At 52.0% G+C, this 19,538-nt stretch overlaps 1 protein-coding gene across 3 annotated transcripts in view; it reads right to left on the minus strand.

Annotated features, from left to right (window-relative positions):
* Positions 1-19,538, minus strand: part of pik3r3b (phosphoinositide-3-kinase, regulatory subunit 3b (gamma)) — an 83,460-nt gene that overhangs the window by 62,489 nt on the left and 1,433 nt on the right. For 2 of the 3 annotated variants that reach the window (XM_055507761.1, XM_029149448.3), the window contains exon 1: positions 17,907-19,227. The exons of the other annotated variant lie outside the window; for it this stretch is intronic. In XM_055507761.1, the coding sequence (XP_055363736.1) occupies positions 17,907-18,237 (331 nt within the window). In that variant the 5' untranslated portion in view covers positions 18,238-19,227. Of the gene's footprint in view, positions 1-17,906; positions 19,228-19,538 lie in introns of those variants that run through there. 3 annotated transcript variants of the gene reach the window in all.

Raw genomic sequence — 19,538 nt, forward strand, 5'->3', positions numbered from 1 at the left:
TGCGCTCACACAGACAGGGGCCGGAGAACGGCTGCACACGATCGCGAGCCGGAGGAGGCGAAATCACGATCCCGCCTCGATCTGTCAACCAGCATCCAGCTCAGCTCGGCCCGGCCCGGCCCGGCCCAGCTCTGTCTGCTGGAGTCATTTGATCCACAGGAGCGTGGAGTAATATTGTTTAGAGAAGCTTTAAGTTAAGACGCACACAAACTGTGAGGATGTGGCTACTGTTATCTGGGAGAATGTGTGTGTGTGTGTGTGTGTGTGTGTGTGTGTGTGTGTGTGTGTGTGTGTGTGTGTGTGTTGTGGAAGCAGAGCTCGGACATCAAATATTTATTGGCTGTGTGACAGCGGCGGCGAAGGGAGGTTGGCAGCATGAAAAATGGATGAAGTTGCTGAAAAAGCGTCTGTTCTGCAGCAGCGATAAGGAGCCTCATCAATTCATGTGCACGCGTGAGCACTGATGTCACACGTGGTGAAAGGCGGCTCACAGCTGGAGTTTAGAGGACGAAGCCACAAAGAGCCCGACGTGGTTCAGGTCCCCGTGGCTCCGAAGCATCAGGACGAACGCTCAGTAGAACCGAGCAACGGTTCTACTGACGTCACGCTCCCTGCGGCGCCTCCAGCGCCGGTCCGGTCCGGTCCGGTCCGGTCTAATCTAATTGGTCTAATCAGGTGCAGAGGGGACGTGTGCTGTTTGTCGTCCACCTGCTCATATAATTCATATTTGCTGCCTCGAGCTGCTGCTGGATGAGGCTCGTGGTGCTTCTAAAACACCTGAGGCGACAGAAACAAACCACAGGTTTAATCAGGAGACGCACGTGGTTCCAGCTCACACAGAGACATGAAGTCTGGCTCCAAACACATCCGTCGGCAGAAGAACACAGCCCAGGAGACGATGCAGAGGGAGAAGACAATGAGAATGAACAGACAGAGAGTGGTTCAGGCCATGTGTGCACCACTTTCCCAACATGACACCAACGGAGACGTGGCTGCGATTAACGAGTCCGTTTGTTGCATACAGATTCAGCCAGTGGAACCAGACAGGGGACGGTCTGTTTGTGGCTGCAGGACGTGAGGCTCAGCGGGTCCTTCCAGAACCCTCGCTGAGCGTTCTCCTCCCTAAAACCCGTCACACCCGACCAGCCGCCGCTGCTGATAAACGCGGTGATGGGTTCGTTCAGGACACGGGTTAACAACAAACAGAAGAGGAACCAGGTTCTACATCGAATAGATTTAACACCTGAATAAATTAATGAATTAGGAAGAAAACCTAAATAGGCGATCAGGCCTTTTCATAACAAGGAGCATTTACATGCATTGTGTCTAAACACTCATTGAGTCCATCAGCCTTCAGTGTGATGCATTCTGGGTAACGGCATCACATGGTTAAACCAGTCGTTACTTGCTGCATTCTCCATCTGTTCCTCATCATATAAAGGAGCCTCTTGTCTTTTATGAACTGGTGACTCAGCAGAAACGGCGTGTGATCACATGGTTGATTAACAGGCAGCTTCTTTGTGTGTGACTCACGAAAAGATGTATCGTCAGGTCCTGTGACGCATTTCAGAGCAGAACAATCCTTATTCCAACAGTTGCTTCTCTCTTGACCTAAAAGCATCTGAGGACTGGAATAACATCAGGCGTATCTGCTTGAGACTGAACAAAGAGCATGTGCCAGGTCTCGTCATGCGCCTCTGAAACTTATATGCTCTGATTTCAGAGAGGAGAAGGACAGAACTGCTCCCGCTTCGCTCTCTGCACGTCTAAATTTAAACTACAATCAGAGCCTGGAACCTCGCAGCGCTCCCTCCTCCGATCCTCCTGCCGGAGCTGCAGCAGCCAGTGTTTGCGCCTTCGATCGTTCTTTCTGCAGCCAAACCCTTTTTGGGTGAAGCTTCTGCTGCTGTGAGATCAGAGCTCGGAGTCACACAAGATGAAAAGCGCTGGTTTGTCTGCACGTGTGAGAGGAGGACGGAGGGCCGAGAACGCGCTGGAGGACGATGAGAACGTTACGTAACCGACGGAGCCGCCGTGAAGGAGCGAGGTTTGCAGCAGGCGTCGAACAGATCCGCTCCAAATCGCTGCTCCACAGCAGCGTCTCCATGACGGACGGACGCTAGCTCGTCATGGTTCTGTGGAGGTCTGGCTTTATTACACGTGTGACTGGTTTCAGAGTTTGTCTTGCATTTGGTAGCGACACCATTAATTAAAGTGAAACGTGTCTGTTTCAGTTTTCACTCACTTTTTTTACAGCAAACAAGCTGCTCGGTTCCATTCCGTGCACTCTCACTCCGTTAGTGCCACTTCCAAACCCATTAGCACTAACTGGGAGCAGGGAGCGTTAACTGGTTGAGATACTGGACCTGACCACAGTTCACGACAGACAGTCAGTGATCATTGATGTGGAGCCGTTTCCGACAAACACAGATGTTCTACTGGATTCATTAACAACAATACAAACATAAATAGGGCCGCTTCATCCTTTAAGCTGCTCATAGGAGCACAAAGGCTGTTTTAGAACTCATCATACTCATCGTGTTTTACCCAGTTATTTAAATCCGGTTTATTCACGTATCAGTATTTGAACAGAACTGTTGTAGCAGCTGCTTTAAATGTGGTGACGACAGCGGGACGAGTCTGAGGAGCTGAAACGCTATTTACTGCAGGCTTTTCTGCAGCAGAAACACTTCTCTCCTTTGTCACTCCATGACTGTTTAATGACAGCAATTTCAGCCTGCAGCTCTGGGCTCAGACACTTTTTCCTTTATCGCTGCTGTCGCTGTGACAGTGATTGCAGCGAGCGGCGCCTCAGAAATCCCTCTGTCCCCTTTTTCTCACGCTCCTGCCATCTCTCACTTGCTGCGGGAACTGACAGTGATTGGGCCTTTGTAGAGAGCGCCCGCGTCCCCAGTGTGTGATGAGCTCCCCTCACCTCCATCCTCTCTAATACCTTCCTCATTGTCTTTGTCTCACTCTGCTTGCCAGTCTCTAATGGCAGTCGGCTGCATTTCAGGGCTCTCTCTCCAGAAAAACAGCACCTTAACTATCGGTGGATTGGAGGAGATTTGGTGTTTGCGGCTTCATACGTGCACCGGGCTGAGAGGCCTGTCATCAAGCTCCATCACAGCCGCTCCTCCGAGGGGTTCAGGATCAAGAGCTCTGAAAGAAGGATTTACTCATAGATTCACAATTCAGGAAACACGGTGAATCATCTCTGAACAAGGGAGACAAATGGATGCTGCTTCCCTGGGTTTAAAGTTGAGGAGAATCATACGATTCGAGGTCAAATAGATGGCTTCGATTCAGATATTGCTGAGGCTTTTCCCACTTCTAGCATCAAACAAATCATTTTTCTAAAATTGGATTCTGCGGCAAAAAACAGATGGAATTACAAAGAGAAGCAGCAGCAGAGAGGCTGCTTTAAAAGCCAAGTAATGAAATGATAAATGGGAAAATAAACTGCCAATGGGAGACGTATAACAAAATCTTCACCGAGCACAGCGAAGATGTGCTGGAGGTGAGATTAGATAAGAGCGCAGCAGAGGAGGATCCAGCAGGAGGAGATGGTTTCAGAGCTAATGGTGAAGTGAAGTGGTGTTTTATTAAATGAGAAAAGTAAGCGAGGGAGCGACGGAGGCGAGTGGATAACACGAACGCGGCGTGAGCCCTAATTGAATCTCACATAAACACGTTTTGGAGGCAGGCGGCGCAAGACGCATGGGTCGGATAACACAGGGCGACACATGCACATGACGCACAAAACAAAGACCAACAAAGCAAAGGGAAGCTGGAGAGGAGGCGAGGACGGCGGCTTTAACTGTGGAGGAGGAGCAGGAGCAGAACACGGCACAGAACAACAGAGCGAGCACATTCCCTGCATCACAGCAGCAGCAGTAACATGGAGAAGAAAATAATCACTCCATCCACAGAGGCAGAGGAGGATGAAGAACAGGACGTCATGACAGGAAGCGAAGCAGCTGCATTCATAAAACATCCCACATTTCATCTACAACACAAACGTCCTTCATCTGATCACAGACTCCTGAATCTGTTCTTCATCATCGCTCGGATCAGGATCTGGGCTCGGTACCGGGTGCAGGGAGCGTCGAGCCTCAGCTTCAGCAGCAGCAGGTTCTTTGTGTCAGACTGAGGATACAGTCTTTAAAGCCTTTAAAGCCTGAGCTCGTGTCACATTAATTATTTAGGTTTCATACTGGATGCTCTCTGCACCCGTCTCTTTACAGCACAGCCAGCAGACAAGCCTCATGTCGGGTTCATATATTCTTAAGTCTTCTGCATTTGACGATTAATGCATTAATTAGAATTAATGAGCACATTTGCCAAAGCGGTAGTGTTGAATAAATGATGGTGAACGTGTGAGGACATCAGTCAGCTGCAGCGCGTCCAAACAGCTGGGAGTCATTAAGCCTCCATGAAGACGTCCCGTCTCCCTGACAGGGTGAGTGATGACACGGAGTCGGTCAGTGGAGCCGTCACGCCCAAAAAGGCAAGGTAAGGAATTCCAAAAGGGCACCGGGAAAATGTTCCCCCTCAAATTACAAGCTCAACAAGAATGAAGAGCGCGGAGAGAGAGACGAGGGAACAAAACGCTGACCTTCACAAGCTCGGCAGCAGGAACGTGAACGCAACCCCGATCAGGAGGCATCAGGTGTGTTTGTGTTCGCGTCTAAATCACCCACGAGATGCGGGAGCCGCGACGAGGCGTTCAGGCGCCGCTCTGATCCGATCGCAGGTGTTCTGGAAACACCATCACCGTGATCACAAGAAGCAAACGAAGTCACGGGCTGCGACAGTAATGATCCAGAGAAACTACACCTGCTTCAGTTCAATGAACAGGGTCTGTTTAATGAGGCTCATTCAGCTGCATTTCAGCTGACGGCTGCTCCCAAAAACCTGAGGAAGTCCAATTTAGGAGTGTGTCCACATCTAGAGCCTGGACACTGACAAACAGCCTGGACACTGACAAACAGCCTGAACACTGACAAACAGCCTGGACACTGACAAACAGCCTGGACACTGACAAACAGCCTGAACACTGACAAACAGCCTGGACACTGACAAACAGCCTGAACACTGACAAACAGCCTGGACACTGACAAACAGCCTGAACACTGACAAACAGCCTGAACACTGACAAACAGCCTGGACACTGACAAACAGCCTGAACACTGACAAACAGCCTGGACACTGACAAACAGCCTGGACACTGACAAACAGCCTGAACACTGACAAACGGCCTGAACACTGACAAATGCAAAGGAGCACATTCACGGTGGGAACACTGGCACCAAACCAGCAGTGGACCTGTCACACTAACACGTGTGAGGTTCCCTGTTTTTCGCTGGTTTTTCGCTGGTTTTTCGCTGGTTCGCGGCGCTTCATGCATCGGGTCAGAGCAGCAGGTAGGAACGTCTCACTGCTGCAGTGGACGAGCCACCGAGCAGCAACAGTGTGAATTAGATTATAAACTGATCCATTTACTCAGAAGTGACACCAGCCGCCGGCGTCATCCATCAGCGCCGTCCTTGCAGTCCTTGTCCCTGCAGATCAGAGGAGCAGGAATCGGCCCGAGGACGTCATTCGTCTTGGATGTCATTTCAGCTGCCAAACAGAGACGCCTGTGTAAACTCACAGCCGCGTGTTTAACCCGCCCACCTCCACTAACACGCGTGTCCACCGGGCCGTCACGGCACCACGCGTCCGTGTAGGCGAATTTCACAGGGTCCGAGTGTGTTCTGGAGTATTGTCTGACCCGCAGCTGGAGCCCAAAGACTGTCACGGCCCTGACAGAACGTATGAAGTGAAGCCAGTGTGTGTGTGTGTGTGTGCATGTGCACACATGCATGTGTGCGTGTGTGCGCTCGTGTGTGTAAGCACGTGTGTGTGTGTGCGCGCGTGCGCTGCTCAGGTTTCGGGCCGCCAGCGTTTGACCCACGAGCTCAATGCTGGTACAACAGCACAAACACTGACCTCTTGTCCTTCACACCTGCAGCAATTAGATTTTCCATTCTTTAAGCAAAACTGCAAAACTGCTGCCCAGTTCAAATCCACACAGCAAACAACACGACACGATGTGAACAGATTCAAGTCCAGTCGCTCTTTGTTCCAGCGTCACATGCCCCCACGTCTCAGACTCACACATGCGTCTGTGCAGGCAGACGTTGGCTCTGCACAGAATCCCAACACTGGGCTTTTCTCTCGGCGCCAGTGGTGCCAGGCGAAGATGCTCGAACAGCGACACAATGGGGCAGCTGAGCAGAGCTGTGGCTTCTGGATCCGTCTGTGGCGAGGACCACGAGAGCTGATGCAGTTACAGGAACGTGCAGGTGGTCACATCGAAGTCTGTCTTCACTAGATTCCTGTGGAGTATGGAATATTTGGGAACATTTAGGCATTTTACATTATAGATTGTGTCGTGTAACTACGGCCTCTAGGGGGAGCAGCTCATGTTTCATACGCACATCCTGACGTCAGCGTCAGCACGCCTAAACTCTCCAAGCCTGTGTGACGTTTAGGGCCAGTGCGACGTTCAGGGCCTATGCGACGTTCAGGGCCAGTGCGACGTTCAGGGCCTGTGCGACTTTCAGGGCCTGTGCGACGTCAAGGGCCAGTGAGACGTTCAGGGCCTGTGCGACGTTCAGGGCCTGTGCGACGTTCAGGGCCTGTGCGACGTTCAGGGCCTGTGCGACGTTCAGGGCCTGTGCGACGTCCAGGCTTGTCACGTTCAGGGCCTGTGCGACGTTCAGGGCCTGTGCAACGTTCAGGGCCTGTGCAACGTTCAGGGCCTGTGCGACGTCCAGGGCCTGTGCGACGTCCAGGCTTGTCACGTTCAGGGCCTGTGCGACGTTCAGGGCCAGTGCGACGTTCAGGGCCAGTGCGACGTTCAGGGCCAGTGCGACGTCCAGGCTTGTCACGTTCAGGGCCTGTGTGACGTTCAGGGCCTGTGTGACGTTCAGGGCCTGTGTGACGTCCAAGTGCACTGCGACGTCCAGGGGCACTGCGACGTTCAGGGCCAGTACGACGTTCAGGGCCAGTACGACGTTCAGGGCCTGTGCGACGTTCAGGGCCTGTGCGACGTTCAGGGCCTGTGCGACGTTCAGGGCCTGTGCGACGTTCAGGCCTGTCATGTTCAAGGGCAGTGTGACGTTCAGGGCCTGTGCGACGTCCAGGCTTGTCACGTTCAGGGCCTGTGCGACGTTCAGGGCCTGTGCGACGTTCAGGGCCTGTGCGACGTTCAGGGCCTGTGCGACGTTCAGGGCCTGTGCGACGTTCAGGGCCTGTGCGACGTTCAGGGCCTGTGCGACGTCCAGGCTTGTCACGTTCAGGGCCAGTGCGACGTTCAGGGCCAGTGCGACGTTCAGGGCCTGTGCAACGTTCAGGGCCTGTGCGACGTCCAGGGCCTGTGCGACGTCCAGGCTTGTCACGTTCAGGGCCTGTGCGACGTTCAGGGCCAGTGCGACGTTCAGGGCCAGTGCGACGTTCAGGGCCTGTGCGACGTCCAGGCTTGTCACGTTCAGGGCCTGTGCGACGTTCAGGGCCTGTGCGACGTCCAGGCTTGTCACGTTCAGGGCCTGTGCGACGTTCAGGGCCTGTGCGACGTCCAGGCTTGTCACGTTCAGGGCCAGTGCGACGTTCAGGGCCAGTGCGACGTTCAGGGCCAGTGCGACGTTCAGGGCCAGTGCGACGTCCAGGCTTGTCACGTTCAGGGCCTGTGTGACGTTCAGGGCCTGTGTGACGTTCAGGGCCTGTGTGACGTTCAGGGGCACTGCGACGTTCAGGGCCAGTACGACGTTCAGGGCCAGTACGACGTTCAGGGCCTGTGCGACTTTCAGGGCCTGTGCGACTTTCAGGGCCTGTGCGACGTTCAGGGCCTGTCATGTTCAAGGGCAGTGTGACGTTCAGGGCCTGTGCGACGTCCAGGCTTGTCACGTTCAGGGCCTGTGCGACGTTCAGGGCCTGTGCGATGTTCAGGGCCTGTGCGACGTTCAGGGCCTGTGCGACGTTCAGGGCCTGTGCGACGTCCAGGCTTGTCACGTTCAGGGCCAGTGCGACGTTCAGGGCCTGTGCGACGTTCAGGGCCTGTGCGACGTCCAGGCTTGTCACGTTCAGGGCCAGTGCGACGTTCAGGGCCAGTGCGACGTTCAGGGCCAGTGCGACGTTCAGGGCCAGTGCGACGTTCAGGCCAGTACGACATTCGGGGCCTGTGAGACGTTTAGGGCCTGTGAGACGTTTAGGGCCTGTGTGACGTTCAGGGCCCGTGTGACGTTCAGGGCCCGTGTGACGTTCAGGGCCTGTGTGACGTTCAGGGCCTGTGTGACGTTCAGGGCCTGTGTGACGTTCAGGGCCAGTGAGACGTTCAGGGCCTGTGTGACCATCAGGGCCTGTCAATAAATGTCCACTCCCTGCAGCAAAGCCTGAACGGCCTCATACCGTTAAGGCTGAAACCTGATCATGTTTTCGTGCCCCTCCATGTTTTTTTCCTCTCTTTCTCTGATTCCATTAGCGCTAACAGCTCAATAAACCGGCTCCTCATCGAAACAACTGGGGAAGAGCGTGCAGAGAGCAAAACTGCGGCTCTGCCTTAACCTTCGATGCCACAGTGCAACTCGCCGTTTCACTCTTCTGCCATCCTGCAAAATTTCATAAGAAATCATTTTTAGTGTGGGCTGTAAAGTTCAAGCTTCAAAATAAAGGCTGGAGCAAATCAGTAAAAGCACTGCCTGCAGCTAATTTCACACTAAAGTTTATTTTACTGTAGCTAAAAGCTAAAAACTAAATAAAAACAGCGAGAGGAATAATAAACATCTCATATACGCAGCGTTTTTATAGAGTCATTATGTGAGAGTGTTGGACTCTAACGTAGTCTTCAGTGGCAGCATCGCATAAATATAATACATTAAAAACCAGGAACAAGTTTATGCGTCAGAGAGAAAAAACAAGGTGCTTAAATTACTTTTATCACCTCTGACTGAAGAAATTAAAGCGGTCAAATGACCCGAGTCTATGGAACGACTCTGCAGCAGCGGCTGTAAAGGGCGCTGTGCTTTTATAGGCGTCCATAAAGGAGGATGGCAGCTCTGCTTTACCCATTAAAACCTGGTCCCGAGCCGCTGCACCGAGCAGTGTCTGCCGAACGGACGCGGTTCTTACGCGCACGCCAGCTCGTTTCCTAGATGGACACCAGCTCGTTTCCTAGATGGACGCCAGCTCGTTTCCTAGATGGACGCCAGCTCGTTTCCTAGATGGACGCCAGCTCGTTTCCTAGAAACACGCCAGCTCGTTTCCTACGCGGCCCCAAGCTCGTTTCCTACGCGGCCCCAAGCTCGTTTCCTACACAGACGCCAGCTCGTTTCCTACACAGACGCCAGCTCGTTTCCTACGCGGTCCCAAGCTCGTTTCCTAGATGGACGCCAGCTCGTTTCCTACGCGGTCGCCAGCTCGTTTCATAGATGGACGCCAGTTCGTTTCCAAGCTCGTTTCCTAAGCAGACGCCAGCTCGTTTCCTACGTGGTCCCAAGCTTGTTTCCTACGCAGACGCTAGCTCGTTTCCTAGAAACACGCTAGCTCGTTTCCTAGAAACACGCCAGCTCGTTTCCTAGAAACACGCCAGCTCGTTTCCTACGCGGCCCCAAGCTCGTTTCCTACGCAGACGCCAGCTCGTTTCCTAAATGGACGCCAGCTCGTTTCCTAGATGGACGCCAGCTCGTTTCCTAGATGGACGCCAGCTCGTTTCCTAGATGGACGCCAGCTCGTTTCCTACGCAGACGCCAACTCGTTTCCTAAATGGACGCCAGCTCGTTTCCTAGAAACACGCCAGCTCGTTTCCTACGCGGTCCCAAGCTCGTTTCCTACGCAGACGCCAACTCGTTTCCTAAATGGACGCCAGCTCGTTTTCTACGCGGTCGCCAGCTCGTTTTCTAGAAGGATGCCAGCTCGTTTCCTACGCAGACGCCAGCTCGTTTCCTACGCGGTCCCAAGCTCGTTTCCTAGATGGACGCCAGCTCGTTTCCTACGCGGTCGCCAGCTCGTTTCATAGATGGACGCCAGTTCGTTTCCAAGCTCGTTTCCTAAGCAGACGCCAGCTCGTTTCCTACGTGGTCCCAAGCTTGTTTCCTACGCAGACGCTAGCTCGTTTCCTAGAAACACGCCAGCTCGTTTCCTAGAAACACGCCAGCTCGTTTCCTACGCGGCCCCAAGCTCGTTTCCTACGCAGACGCCAGCTCGTTTCCTAAATGGACGCCAGCTCGTTTCCTAGATGGACGCCAGCTCGTTTCCTAGATGGACGCCAGCTCGTTTCCTAAATAAACGCCAGCTCGTTTCCTAAATGGACGCCAGCTCGTTTCCTACGCAGACGCCAACTCGTTTCCTAAATGGACGCCAGCTCGTTTCCTAGAAACACGCCAGCTCGTTTCCTACGCGGTCCCAAGCTCGTTTTCTACGCAGATGCCAGCTCGTTTCCTACGCAGACGCCAACTCGTTTCCTAAATGGACGCCAGCTCGTTTCCTAGATGGACGCCAGCTCGTTTCCTAGATGGAAACGCCAGCTCGTTTCCTAAATAAACGCCAGCTCGTTTCCTAAATGGACGCCAGCTCGTTTCCTACGCAGACGCCAACTCGTTTCCTAAATGGACGCCAGCTCGTTTCCTAGAAACACGCCAGCTCGTTTCCTAGAAACACGCCAGCTCGTTTCCTACGCGGTCCCAAGCTCGTTTTCTACGCAGATGCCAGCTCGTTTCCTACGCAGACGCCAACTCGTTTCCTAAATGGTCGCCAGCTCGTTTTCTACGCGGTCGCCAGCTCGTTTTCTAGAAGGATGCCAGCTCGTTTCCTACGCAGACGCCAGCTCGTTTCCTACGCAGACGCCAACTCGTTTCCTACGCAGAAGCCAACTCGTTTCCTACGCAGACGCCAACTCGTTTCCTACGCAGACGCCAATCCGTTTCCTAAATGGACGCCAGCTCATTTCCTAAATGGACGCCAACTCGTTTTCTACACGTTTGCCAACTCGTTTCCTACGCGGTCGCCAGCTCGTTTCCTACGCAGCCGCCAGCTCGTTTCCTACGCGGTCGCCAGCTCGTTTCCTACGCGGTCGCCAGCTCGTTTCCTACGCGGTCGCCAGCTCGTTTCCTACGCGGTCGCCAGCTCGTTTCCTACGCGGTCGCCAGCTCGTTTCCTACGCGGTCGCCAGCTCGTTTCCTACGCGGTCGCCAGCTCGTTTCCTACGCGGTCGCCAGCTCGTTTCCTTAATGGACGCCAGCTCGTTTCCTAAATGGACGCCAGCTCATTTCCTACGCAAAGGCCAACTCATTTCCTACGCGGTCGCCAGCTCGTTTCCTACGCGGTCGCCAGCTCGTTTCCTTAATGGACGCCAGCTCGTTTCCTAAATGGACGCCAGCTCATTTCCTACGCAAAGGCCAACTCATTTCCTACGCGGTCGCCAGCTCGTTTCCTACGCGGTCGCCAGCTCGTTTCCTACGCGGTCGCCAGCTCGTTTTCTACGCGGTCGCCAGCTCGTTTCCTACGCGGTCGCCAGCTCGTTTCCTAAATGGACGCCAGCTCATTTCCTACGCAAAGGCCAACTCATTTCCTACGCGGTCGCCAGCTCGTTTCATACGCAGACGCCAGCTCGTTTCCTACGCGGTCGCCAGCTCGTTTCCTACGCGGTCACCAGCTCGTTTCCTACGCGGTCGCCAGCTCGTTTCCTACGCGGTCGCCAGCTCGTTTCCTACGCAGACGCCAACTCGATTCCTACGTAGACGCCAACCCGTTTCCTAAATGGACGCTAGCTCATTTCCTAAATGGATGCCAACTCGTTTCCTACGCGGTCGCCAGCTCGTTTTCCTACGCAGACGCCAACTCGTTTCCTACGCAGACACGTAATCAAATCGTGGCTCACATTTAACTACGTAAACTATAATAATGATTAAACAGAAATCTTGCTTATTGGCACCAAATCCACTTAGACAGTTTTAATATCCTTATTGACAATTACTCTATCTCTCCCTCCCCTCGGGTTAAGAGCTTGGGTGTCAACATCAACATCAACCGTCTTCCCCCCTCCCTCAAACCCCACTTTGCTGCCATACTGGTTCACAGCCTTGTCACTTCTTGCCTGGACTATTGCAACTCTCTTCTGTTTGTTGTTCCCCAGAAAACCATTTATAAACTACAGCTAGTACAAAACTCCATCATCATTTGCTCCCCATTATCAACAGCATTCAATTGAACTATTACTCACCTACAAGTCCATCCATAACCTGGCCCCTTCTTACCTTTTTGACCTCCTCCATATTACTCTACCTACTCATACCCTCAGATCTTCATCATCCTTTCGACTCAATGTCCCTTCTGCCCGACTCACAACTATTGCTTGCATGTGTCTTCTCCTATTGCATAGTTGCTCAGACGCAACTATGAAATTCCCTCCCCCCAGACCTTCGTAATATAAACTCACTCCCTGCCTTCAAATCTCATCTCAAAAACAACCTTTTTAGGCTATCCTCCTCCCTATAAGTAAAAAATCTTTTTAGATTACTTTTAACAGTTATTGTTTTTATCTTATTTATTTAGTTTTATTTGGTAATGTATATGATTTTATTGCATTATGTATTTTTTAACTGTACATTAACCTTAAGTGCCATAAAAGGCGCCTATAAATAAAAGGTATTATTATCCAGCTGCTGTGGATCAGAACCAAAGCCTGACTCATTTATTTTGTAGTCGTGAGCACGTGGTTCTGCTGACAGGTAAATCTTCCTAGAGTCCAGAGCTGCAGCCTCTCAGTGCGGCCGTCCCAAGGCCAATTAGGCAGCCAGGAATATAAAAGCTTTATTGACAGCAGCTCCTGGCCGAGCCTCCTCCGCTCCGTGACCTGGACTTTTACGGGCTGCTCAGGTGGGTTGGCGCCGTGCAGCACTGAGGTAGCTTTGTTATTGTGTTTGTATTTGTGCTTCCAGCCACTTCACCCTATTCATCAACTTAGGCTCTGACTTGACCCACTTAATTGACTTCCAAGGCACAATAAATCTCACCTGCTCCAGGGACGACATTAGCTTGGAGCAGGAGGGGAACGCAGGTTTCCTCAAGTAGAACCCAAAGAAGAGCAGAGAACAGAAGGAAAGATGTGAGGAAAGTGGAAGAAGGGTCATTATTTGTGTTTCCTTCCTGAAGATCAGGAAGGAATCTCTGACTGTTAGAGCCTTAAAATGTTGATTTACTCTGAAGATACACAAGTAACAGGTGCGGAGCTTTTAAGTGGATGAGCTGCTCAGACGCAGCCGAGACCACGTGGGTGCTGTGTCCTCCACACAGAAAAAACACGTCAGAGGATGAATATGACCGAGGCTTCAGTGCTGCCACAAGCCTGAGCTCTGCCAAATACTTAAAACTCCGACTGTGAAAAGTAAACGCTGACAGTCTTTTCAACCAATGCGTAGGTTTCCAGGCTCGTTGCAGCATGTTTGCATGTGTTCTGGTTCCATTTGGCACTGGACCAGTCTCTTAACCAGAACTTTTAAACATTGCCTCTTCAATCTGTTGAATCCTGGTTATTGGTTACTTCTTGATCAGAAGTGATGTGCGTCTCCTCACCTCGTGTTTCATGGGTGTCAGTCAACAGGATGGAACTCGTTGGGCCTCTGGTGCCGTTATTGATGTTTTGAGCCCAGTGCACGACAGTAAACACAAGTCTCCCCACTCATCATTGAACGCCTCAGAACTGGACCCATCGCATCTGTCTCTGTGTTTGATCTGGGGGTCGTTACATACAGCTAGTCAGCGTTTCCTCAGCCTCCACATGCCCCCTGTGGTTTGTCTGCACAACAAGTGCTGCAGCTTTGTGTCATCCACTACACAACCACAGGACAAAGAACAGACTGCTGCTGGGAGACCGACACAGAATCTCTTCTGATCAAAGCCTTCGTTCAGTTAACTGGTGCCATCTAGTTCTGCTATTGACTAGACGGCACCAACGATGGTCCTCAGTGGTTTCAATGCATCACAACTGCACTATATTTGAAGGCACAAAGACATGCTTAACATTAAATTAAACAGTAGAGTCCGGGCTACCTTGCTTTATAAATGTCCTCTACATGCATCAAACACAGCCCCAATAAGAAAAAAGTATGTAAGACGATAACCAACAGCATTAGGTCCTGCCAGAGTTAGCCCACACAAAGCTCCTGTAGCACAACAAATGCTAAGCTAACAAAATTTTTGCTGAATTAATCTTCACTAATTGAGCTATGAACATATGGAAGCTAGAAGTTGCTGAGGCTTCTATTTACAGAGATATTCATCCTGAAAGTGCATTTTTTTCAGACAGAACTGAAAGATTTCACTTTTTTATGATTCATAAACATCGCATCAGTAACACAATGATTTTTACACCTCATATCATATCACATTATGACGTTAGCTGCTACATACTAGACTTTGTGGTTGCAGAGATAAATTAATTTGAAAGTAGATATGCCATTCCTCCAGAAGACCCCAGAAAACAGGCATTGGGCCCATAGGGCTAAATCTAATTGCATCCCCAGTTTACATGTAAGACACAAGGTTCATCTCCAGATAAAGGCTGGAAGCAGCAGATCAAGTGTATCTGTGCCACACAACGCAGGTAGATGTGATAAGAAGCCGTCAGGAATTCATTAGCGTCCTGTGATAATTAAGGATGAGTGGAGCCTCAAAGGCTCAGGGAGGCACGGTGTGAGATAGTGTTACACGACACCGAGCTGCTCGGCGTGTCGGGATATTAGGTATCTGAGAGCTGAGCTGCTCACAGCGATTAAAGAAAAGGAAAGAAGGAAACAAGTACTCAGGAAGATTCTGTCTGACGCACACAGATGTGGGCCGGAGGCTTTATAAGAGAACCTGCAATGACTGGACCAACGTCATCCTCAGGTTAATGAGCCTCAGGCCCATTAACAGTAACAGAGGCAGGTTTGGAATAAAACTAAAAGTTAATTGGTCTCAATGGTGAAATCGCTGGACAACATAAACAAATTGGCCCTCATGCTCTCGGGTCCTCTCCGTCCATATGACTTTCAGAGAGTTTCCACATGCTGTACTTATCACATTCCTCCATCCGCAAATGCTGCTGCTGCATGTGACATCATACAGACGGTCGCCTCCAACCGGCAGTCCAGACATCCTGACGTTTTCTTTATGATCTCTCAAGACTTTAATCACACCAGCCTCACAAAGTCACTTCCTCTATTCACCCAGTTTGTGAGCTGTCCCACCGGAGGTGAGAAGACACTGGCCCTGATGTATGCTAATGTTAAGGATACCTACTCTTCCAGTGCACCCCCCCCCCCCCCTCTGTGAAAGTCGGATCACATATTGATTCATCTGCTGCCACAACACACACCTCAGAGCAGAACATCAGCTCCTTCGACAAGGAGACAACAGAGGATGTACTTCCTGAGGCAGCTGAAGAAGTTCCACCTCCCTGAGAAGGTGTTGCTGAACTTCTACGCTGCCATCGTTAAATTCATCCTCACGTCCTCCATCACAGTCTGTTTGCTGTCCTGGCTGCTCGTACCGACCCTCTGACCCAGGACATGAACGCTTCCAGCCCCTCCTCCCCTCCAGCGCCGGTCCATCAGGACCAGAACCTCATGCCACAAAGACAGCTTCTTCCCCACTGCAGTCAGTCTGTTGAACTGTGCCCCCCAGTTGATCCCACCCCTCACACCATCGCAGAGCACTCCACTGTATATAGTGAGTTCATACCTTCATTTTAATTTATCCCTCACTGCACTATTCCAATTATTTGTGCCATGTCATGTTGTATGTTGTACTGTCTTTACCTTTTTTAAGCTGAAATGCATCACCTGCCAACACCAAGTCAATATAATATTATAATAATATTAAGGTGTGTGAATCCACTCATACATAAATTCTGCTACATCAAACCTTTAATGGAACATCGAGTTCCACTATGTGTCTGGATTAACATAAAGGTAAGTAAAACAAGTAACTGCTAGGTGCCAGTTAGCGGATGCTGACCTTAGCGTGTTTGCTCCTGTAAAACCTCTACATGCAAAATCACCCAATTTCAGACAAATCCACCTCCCAGTTTAACCAGTTTCCAAACCCAACCCCCACTGTGTCAGTGCATTGCTTATGGCTTTAGCTTAACTGGCCACTGAACCAGCTCCCTCTTCAGGTTAGAGAAGCTGACACAATCTCTACCTTTAAGATTAGGTTTAAAACCTTCCTTTTTGATAAAGCTTATAGTTAGAGATGGTTCAGGTCACTGGCAATTATTGTTAGTCACAGGAACCATCTCTTAGTTAAGCTGCAATAGACATAGACTGCTGGGGGACTTAATTTATACACTGAGCTCCTCTGTTTCCTTCTACCTCCTCTGTCCCATAACCTCCCATCATTGTCCCATGTTTAACTAACCTTGTCTCTTTCTGTCCAGTAGTTGTGCTTCTCTCCTCTCTCCCCCCCCCACCCCCACTCTTTCTCCCTCTCTGTCCTCACCCACAGGTATCATTGGACTCAAAGTTTGGTGTCTGTGATGGGCAGCTGCGGATCCAACCATCCTGCCTGCATCCAGTCCCTGGTCCTACCATCCTGCCTGTGCTCTGTTGTTGCTTGTTGTTGCTTGTTACTGTTGCTGTGCTTTTCTATCTCTCTATCCTCTCACCCCAACCGGTCGAGGCAGATGGCCGCCCACATCCAGTCTGGTTCTGCTGGAGGTTTCTTCCTCGTTAGAGAGGGAGTTTTTCCTCTCCACTGTTGCTGTCAAATTAAATGCTTGCTGTATGTGGGATTTGTTGGGTTTAGTTGTGTGAGGTTTTAAACCTTACTTTGTAAAGTGCCTTGAAATAACTTTGTTGTGATTTGGCGCTATATAAATAAAATTGAATTGAAATTGAATTGAATTGATCCCTCAGCATCCTCAGATGAGGATCAGCTCCCGTCTTCACAGCCTCACCTGAGCTGCTGCTGCTGCTGCTATGAGGCCCCTCAGGCCAGCAGCCAAGCCACCGCTGAGCCTGGAGGAAGAGGCACAGGCTGCAACTACAGTCATCAGAGCGGGGACACATTCACCAAAGGCCACAGCGGCTGGGTTATTTCTATACGGCCAACCAAACCCACTCCCATAAAAGAGCCGCGCAGGCAGACAATTAAAGAGGAAGCGGCACAGAACACGGCTCTGACCTATTTAGCGAAGCTAGAGCCACAGCGCTGCAGCAGACAGCGCCGGCTGAAACGGAGCCTGTAAAATGCTAATCAAAGCCTGCAGGGCTCCGAACAGCGGTTTAAGTGGGGCGGCCTATTTCAGGAGGCTTTTTACATTTTCAGCTCCAATCCCACTCGCCCTCGTTACCGCTGTTTGTGCTCGTGCCTAAATAAATCATTAAAAACGTGGCTGTTCGGTTGGACCTGAACCGAACCGAGACACAAGTAAGAACACACTTCTGCTTCACACAATCACAACTCCAGAAATGAGGCTGAGCAGCAGTCGAAACCCACTCAGAACCATGTTGAACGTGGAACGTCTCATTTCTGGCCCGTTTTAACCCATTTACGAGATACTTGATGATCACTGATCCTCAGACCAACCGAGCCGTGCTCACTCTCAGCGGAGCATTCACACATTTAGGAGCAGGAAACGCTCCGAGCCGCCAGACAGAACCGGCGGGTTGGACCGGTGCCCAACATACTACCAGTATACTAAACAGCTCAAACAGCAAAGACAGCGTGTGCTCCACATTTTCCATCCCATCCACTCTCTGACTGCCACATTCAGAACACGGGCCTGCATTTTACAGCAGGAGGCAGATTCCACTCAGCACCAGGCTGATCCATGAACGCACCGCGAGCGCCGCCCTGAAAGCAGCCTCATGACATGAACTCACCTGAAGCAGCAGCTGCTCCAGGCGGCGGAGGCCCCACCGCAGGCTGCGGAGCCCCCGGCGTGGGCGGAACGGGCCTGGGCCGCGGCTTGGCTGCAGCACAGCTGGCCCTCACCGGCCCGACGTACTCCACAAAGGTCCCTGGGAAGTCCCCCCGGTCCCTGGTCCTCTCGTTGACGCCGTGCAGCCAGCCCTTGGGGCTCCGCTCGTCCCCGTCCTCCGCCAGCGAGGCCTTGGCCACGGTGAGCAGGTCGCCCGGCTGCAGGCTGATGTCGTCGCCACGCTCGCGCTTGTACTCGAACAGCGCCCGGTACTGAAAAGTGTCCGATGCCATGGCGGCGAGAAGCAGGAGGCTCCACGGGCGAAAATGCCAAAGGTACCTGAGGTCTGCAGCGATAGGGGGAAGTGGACACCTTGAAAAATAAGATGAGACTCAGCTAAAAATCCCTGAGGCGAAGCTGAGCGTGTGATGACTCCTGAGATTAGCTGTGTCCTCTGTACCTGGACGACACGACGGAAACGATAAAAATCTCATCCCTGAGGTGGAATTTAACACTGTGTTTGTCCTCTTCAAGAAGAAAAGTCCCCTCCGTGCATAAACCTGAACGTCACGAGCTTAATGGTTTTGCAGACTTTGGTTACAAGTAAACGAGCTCTGTAAAAACACAGCATGGATCCCAACTTGGGTCGCAGCTCTCCCATGAGGCCTGACGCTGGTTGAAACGTGGGGTGGCACAGTTTTCTAGGACGCAGTGACCTCCAGACGACAGATAAGGAGTCCAAAGCCGCCACACACGCACACTTACACACGCACACTCGCACACGCACACTCGCACACGCACACTCGCACACGCACACTCACACACGCACACTCTCACACGCACACGCACACTCACACACGCACACGCACGCACGCCTGAGGAAATCCACTGCAGTGCAGTTTGGCTTGTGTGTGTGCAGCCTCCTGACCCAACCTGAACCTGCCAACTTAGGACGATGGAAGACTGACGCACACGCACGCGTTCGGGTTCGTCTGTGCATGTGAGAGGGCGCGCATCGCGTCCAGTGGGACTCGCTCCAGCAGCTGGAAGCGTCCGGATGATGATGAGCGGTTTCCTCCGTCTGTGCGAAGCGTGACTCTGCGAAAACCAACTTCAGACACGGTGTCCGACTACATTCGCACTGCGGTCCTCGAACGCAGCATGAACTCACCGCTCAGGGCTCACACGTGAGCTTTCGTCCTCTGACGCCGCGGTGCGCGAACCCGTCCGCTCCAGCACTACCCGAACCCCGCAGAGCCAGCGCAGACATCCGTGAGGCTCAGTGAGTGGATGGCGTGGCCGGTCCCGCACACAGGCAGCCTCCTCGGCGCTGTGGCGGGCGGCGGTGCTGATGTCAGTAAACCCCTCCTCCTCCTCCTCCTCCTCCTGCTCCGTCTGCTGATTCCGCCAGCGGCGGAGACTGCGCGGCGCGGCGCGGCGCGGCACGACGCGGCAAGACGCGGCACAATGCGTCGCGCCGCAGCTGCAGCAACACCGCGTGACCCGGTTTCGTTCCGGTTTTTTAGGTGTATTTTTGTTTTTCGCCTGACTTTGTGCCATTAGAGCCGACAGACAGGAGGCTGGACGCATGCGA

This window comes from Betta splendens, chromosome 4, assembly GCF_900634795.4.
Source record: "Betta splendens chromosome 4, fBetSpl5.4, whole genome shotgun sequence".
NCBI lineage: Eukaryota > Metazoa > Chordata > Actinopteri > Anabantiformes > Osphronemidae > Betta > Betta splendens.